General features: G+C 60.4%; 1 protein-coding gene across 1 annotated transcript; it reads right to left on the bottom strand.

The window, feature by feature from the left end:
* Window positions 1-729: 729 nt before the first annotated feature.
* On the bottom strand, window positions 730-3,140 carry Ly6l (lymphocyte antigen 6 family member L). Its single transcript, XM_077800755.1, has 2 exons — window positions 2,900-3,140; window positions 730-986 (listed from the first exon to the last, which is right to left on the bottom strand). The coding sequence occupies exons 1-2, from the start codon at window positions 3,138-3,140 to the stop codon at window positions 730-732; spliced, it is 498 nt and encodes a 165-aa protein (XP_077656881.1).
* Window positions 3,141-3,638: the final 498 nt, after the last annotated feature.

Below are 3,638 nucleotides of genomic sequence, written 5' to 3' on the forward strand. Positions count from 1 at the left end.
AGAAGGACGCCAGACCATCCACACCAAGGTCGTCTCTCAGCAGCCCCTTCCTTCCTGACATCCATGTCCAGTGGTGCCCACTCCGCCTGGCCAGCCTGAGCTCCACATGGTTCTCCAGCTCCTCTGTTGGTGACCCTCGCCCACCAGGTCTCCCTTTCTTCAGCAGAACTGCCAAGCGTCCTGCAGGATACCTGCCTCCACCCCCTGTCCCCTTCCCTCCTCACGCAGTGGCCAGCAGGCCTCCTAGGACCCAGACTCAAGCCTAGGACCTCCTGCTCACCTGGTGCTGGGCCCCAGCTTCAGGGACAGTCCTGCCTCAATGTGGCTATCGACTGGATGTTCTGTCCAGCGTGGCCACTCCATCCAGAGGCTTGTGGTGGCAGTTGGGAGAGGGACAGGGATCTGAGGCTGGGGAGAGAGAAGGGGCAGGAGCCAGGCTGTGGGGCAGTGAGAGTTTATTGTCTCTGAGAGGAGGGAGGCGGTGGTCCCAGAGCACGGGTGGGGGGCCACAGTGGAGCCATGAGAGTCGGGTGTGGGCCAGTCGTTCTGACCTCGCCAGGCCCTCCCTCCCCTCACAGGGAACGGCCCTTCTCCAGGAGGAGTTGGCCAGCAGGCACTGGCTTCTTGAGAAAAGCCGTTGGACAGGGCAAGTGGCAGGGTCCAGGGAGGGCGTGTTCTCCTGTCTGGGAGGGAGGCCAGATGGCAGCTGGAGGCGCAGGACAAGAGGAGTCACCAGGGGGTGCGGGGCACGTCCTCACAACAGGGCCCAGAAGACACCCAGGCCAGGGCCACTGGCAGCAGGAGCCACCTGAACAGGGCCCAGGGTATCTCCCAGACGGCAGGCGCCGAGTTGCAGAGCTGCCCAGAGCAGCAGCGCCTGACAATCCTGCCCCGCAGCTCAGGGCTGGATGACCACTCGAACTCACTGTTGGAGTTTGGACAGCGGACAGCGCACCTCTTGCTGATCCGAATTCTGACCCTTGACCCTGCAGAAGAAAGGAGGCAGCGGGTGGCTCCAGAGGCCCCAGGTTAGGGAGAGAGGGGACGGGGCTTGTCAGGAGGGCAGCTGGAACTGGCACTGGGGACAGCCTCCTGCTGTCCCTTCACAGGTGAGGCCTGAAGAGCTGAGGGAGCATGGCATCCAAGGTCACCTTCAACCTGGGGCTCAGCAAAGAGGTGAGGGCTCTTCTCTGCACCCAGATGAGGCCTCGGATCCCCTTCCAAATCAGTGCGGGCCAGTCGTGGGGACATGGGGCGAAGGGAGCAGAGTGGAAAGGACTGGTGGCTACAGAGAACCTGCTGGGTGCCCAGCGGGGCTCCAGGTCTCCAAGCTACTCACCCAAAGATGCAGAGCTTCTGGGGAGATCTGACTTTCAGGACACTAAAGGACAGCCACCATCAAAACCCAACCAGAGAAAAGGCCATTTGGGGTAGAATTCAACTGTTATCTTACACTATATTTGCTCTCTTGTTGTTTGTTATGCTGAATTATGTTTTATTATACTGCCTGGTATTACTTACATTAAGTTGCAATAGGTTATATGGCATGGCACTACATTATGTCATATCGCATTGCAGCGTATCATGCGGATTACATTAGACTGCATGACTGCATGTCGTATTAAATCGCAGTGTGCTATATCACGTTGTACTGCACTGTATGACACATCACACAAAGTACATCGCTGCTCAGCGGCACGGGACTTGGGATAACCTGAGGGAATCCTCCGGCAAAGACAGTGAGCCACGCATTGACTGCACTGGCGGTGCAGACCTCAAAGGTCAAGGCCAGGAGGCACCTGCACAGGTGGCCCCTGAAGAGACTCTCGCTTGACCTCCTGTCACACTGCCTTTCAGACCAAGAGCCAAAGGTGAAGGGCGCAGTGCTAAATGAAGAGTCAAGCTGGGGAAAAGGCTGTGGACAACAGTGTCCGCTCCCTCACTATAGGAAAATTCCTTCATTTTAATTAACAAATGGGGAGGTTTGGGTGGGGGCTGTCGCTGTAGGGACACAGGAGCCTCAAGCTTGGAGAACTGGTCTGATGGCCCTCCCTGCAGAAAACCCCACCTCTGCATAATGGCCAAGGAGGGAAAGAAGGCTCATGCCCCACACTGACCCGGGACAGCGGGACAGTCCTGTGAAGGGCGTCCTGTCAGAGCCCACTCCACAGACTGCCTGCATGTTGCCCAGGTGCCCACTTCAGAGATCTCCCTCAGGAAGCCCCGGTGCCCTATGCATCTTCTTGAGTCATTCCCAGGGGAGGAGGCCACAGGAGCCTCCCGAGGTTCACAGGTGGGAGTGGGGTGTCCATAAATGAACCACACTGCATCCAGGCCCCTGGGACTTGAAGCCACAGGGAGAAGATATCTCCGCCAGACTGGCAGGTCCCCAGGGAGCCAGGTCCACCTGGCAGGAACCAGCACCAGGAGGTGGTGTGTGCCGGGAACTCTTCTGTCGGTCTACCTGGGCCTCTCTAGACTTCTTTTTATACTTTGAATAAAAGTGTTTGCACGAGCCTAAGAAAGGTGTTGGCGTTCTTCTTCACCATCTTTTCTAAGCTCGTTCTTAAAATGAAGCACTATGGCCTAAGTCCCCGCCCTGGAAGTGGTGGCCTCCGGGTCGCAGGGCAGGTTCCGTGTGCCACTGCCCAGGGACTGCAAGGCTTATCCCTCTTGGAGGACCCTCCTTTTGCCTCCCTGCTCTTTTGCGAACTCAGCGACATATTGGGGCCTTTGTCCTGGTGTCAATCTTAGGGGGAGTGACATTTAAGAGTCGGTACTTCAAATGACGGAGGTGGGGTGGAGGGTGGGAGAGAGGAGCCCAAAGCCCGGAGCCTACTACGGAGCCTACTCGTGGGCGGCGGATGAGGACCCAGGCGCGGCAGCTGGACAGACTCACTCCTGAGGAGGAACACCTCGTTGGAGACGCAGACTTGAGCGGTGGCGGGGCACACGGCGGGCTGACAGAGGCTCCAGCTGTTGACCTTGAAGCACTGGAAGCAGCTCAGGTTCTGACTTGTGCGCGCCAAGGCGCTGCCATGGGCAGAGCGCACGCCCCGGCCCTGACTTGGCCAGACATCGGCGCGGGAGAGCTCCGCGGACACCAGAGCCGCCCACAGCGCCAGCACCAGCCGCCCCATGCCGCCCCCGCGGACCCTCTGCTGCAGCCCCGGGGCCCTGGTCCTGACCCGCGGAGCCTCCCGGGCGTCCGCGCTCTCCAGAAGTAGGGCAGGCAGCGCGGCCCCGGGGAGGAGCCAGCGGGGCGGGCGGGCGGCGAGTCTCCTCGACCGGCGCCTCTTGGGGCAGCTCGCGCGCCTCGGCCTGCGCCTGCTGCGTCCTCTTCTTTGGGTCGCAGACCCGCGCGGCAGGGCCCGGGGCTCCTGGAGAGCAGGCGCCAGGGAGAGGCGCCTCGGGGAGGTTGCGCGCAGCGGAACGCGAGCAGGTGTGTGTGTGGGAGGGGCTCAGAGGCACTTTTCCTTCTTCGGTGACTGCTGCCCGAGGGCGCTTGGCTGGCTGATCCGCAGGGGCAGCTTGAGCACCCACACTGCTGGTTCTTCCCATGGTCACACGCCCCACGCTGATTCTCAGTCTCTTGTCCCACTCCGCGGGAAACAAGTGGCCTTTCCCCAGCAGCCCAG

The sequence above is a fragment of the Urocitellus parryii genome, chromosome 7 (genome assembly GCF_045843805.1).
Source record: "Urocitellus parryii isolate mUroPar1 chromosome 7, mUroPar1.hap1, whole genome shotgun sequence".
Taxonomy (NCBI): domain Eukaryota; kingdom Metazoa; phylum Chordata; class Mammalia; order Rodentia; family Sciuridae; genus Urocitellus; species Urocitellus parryii.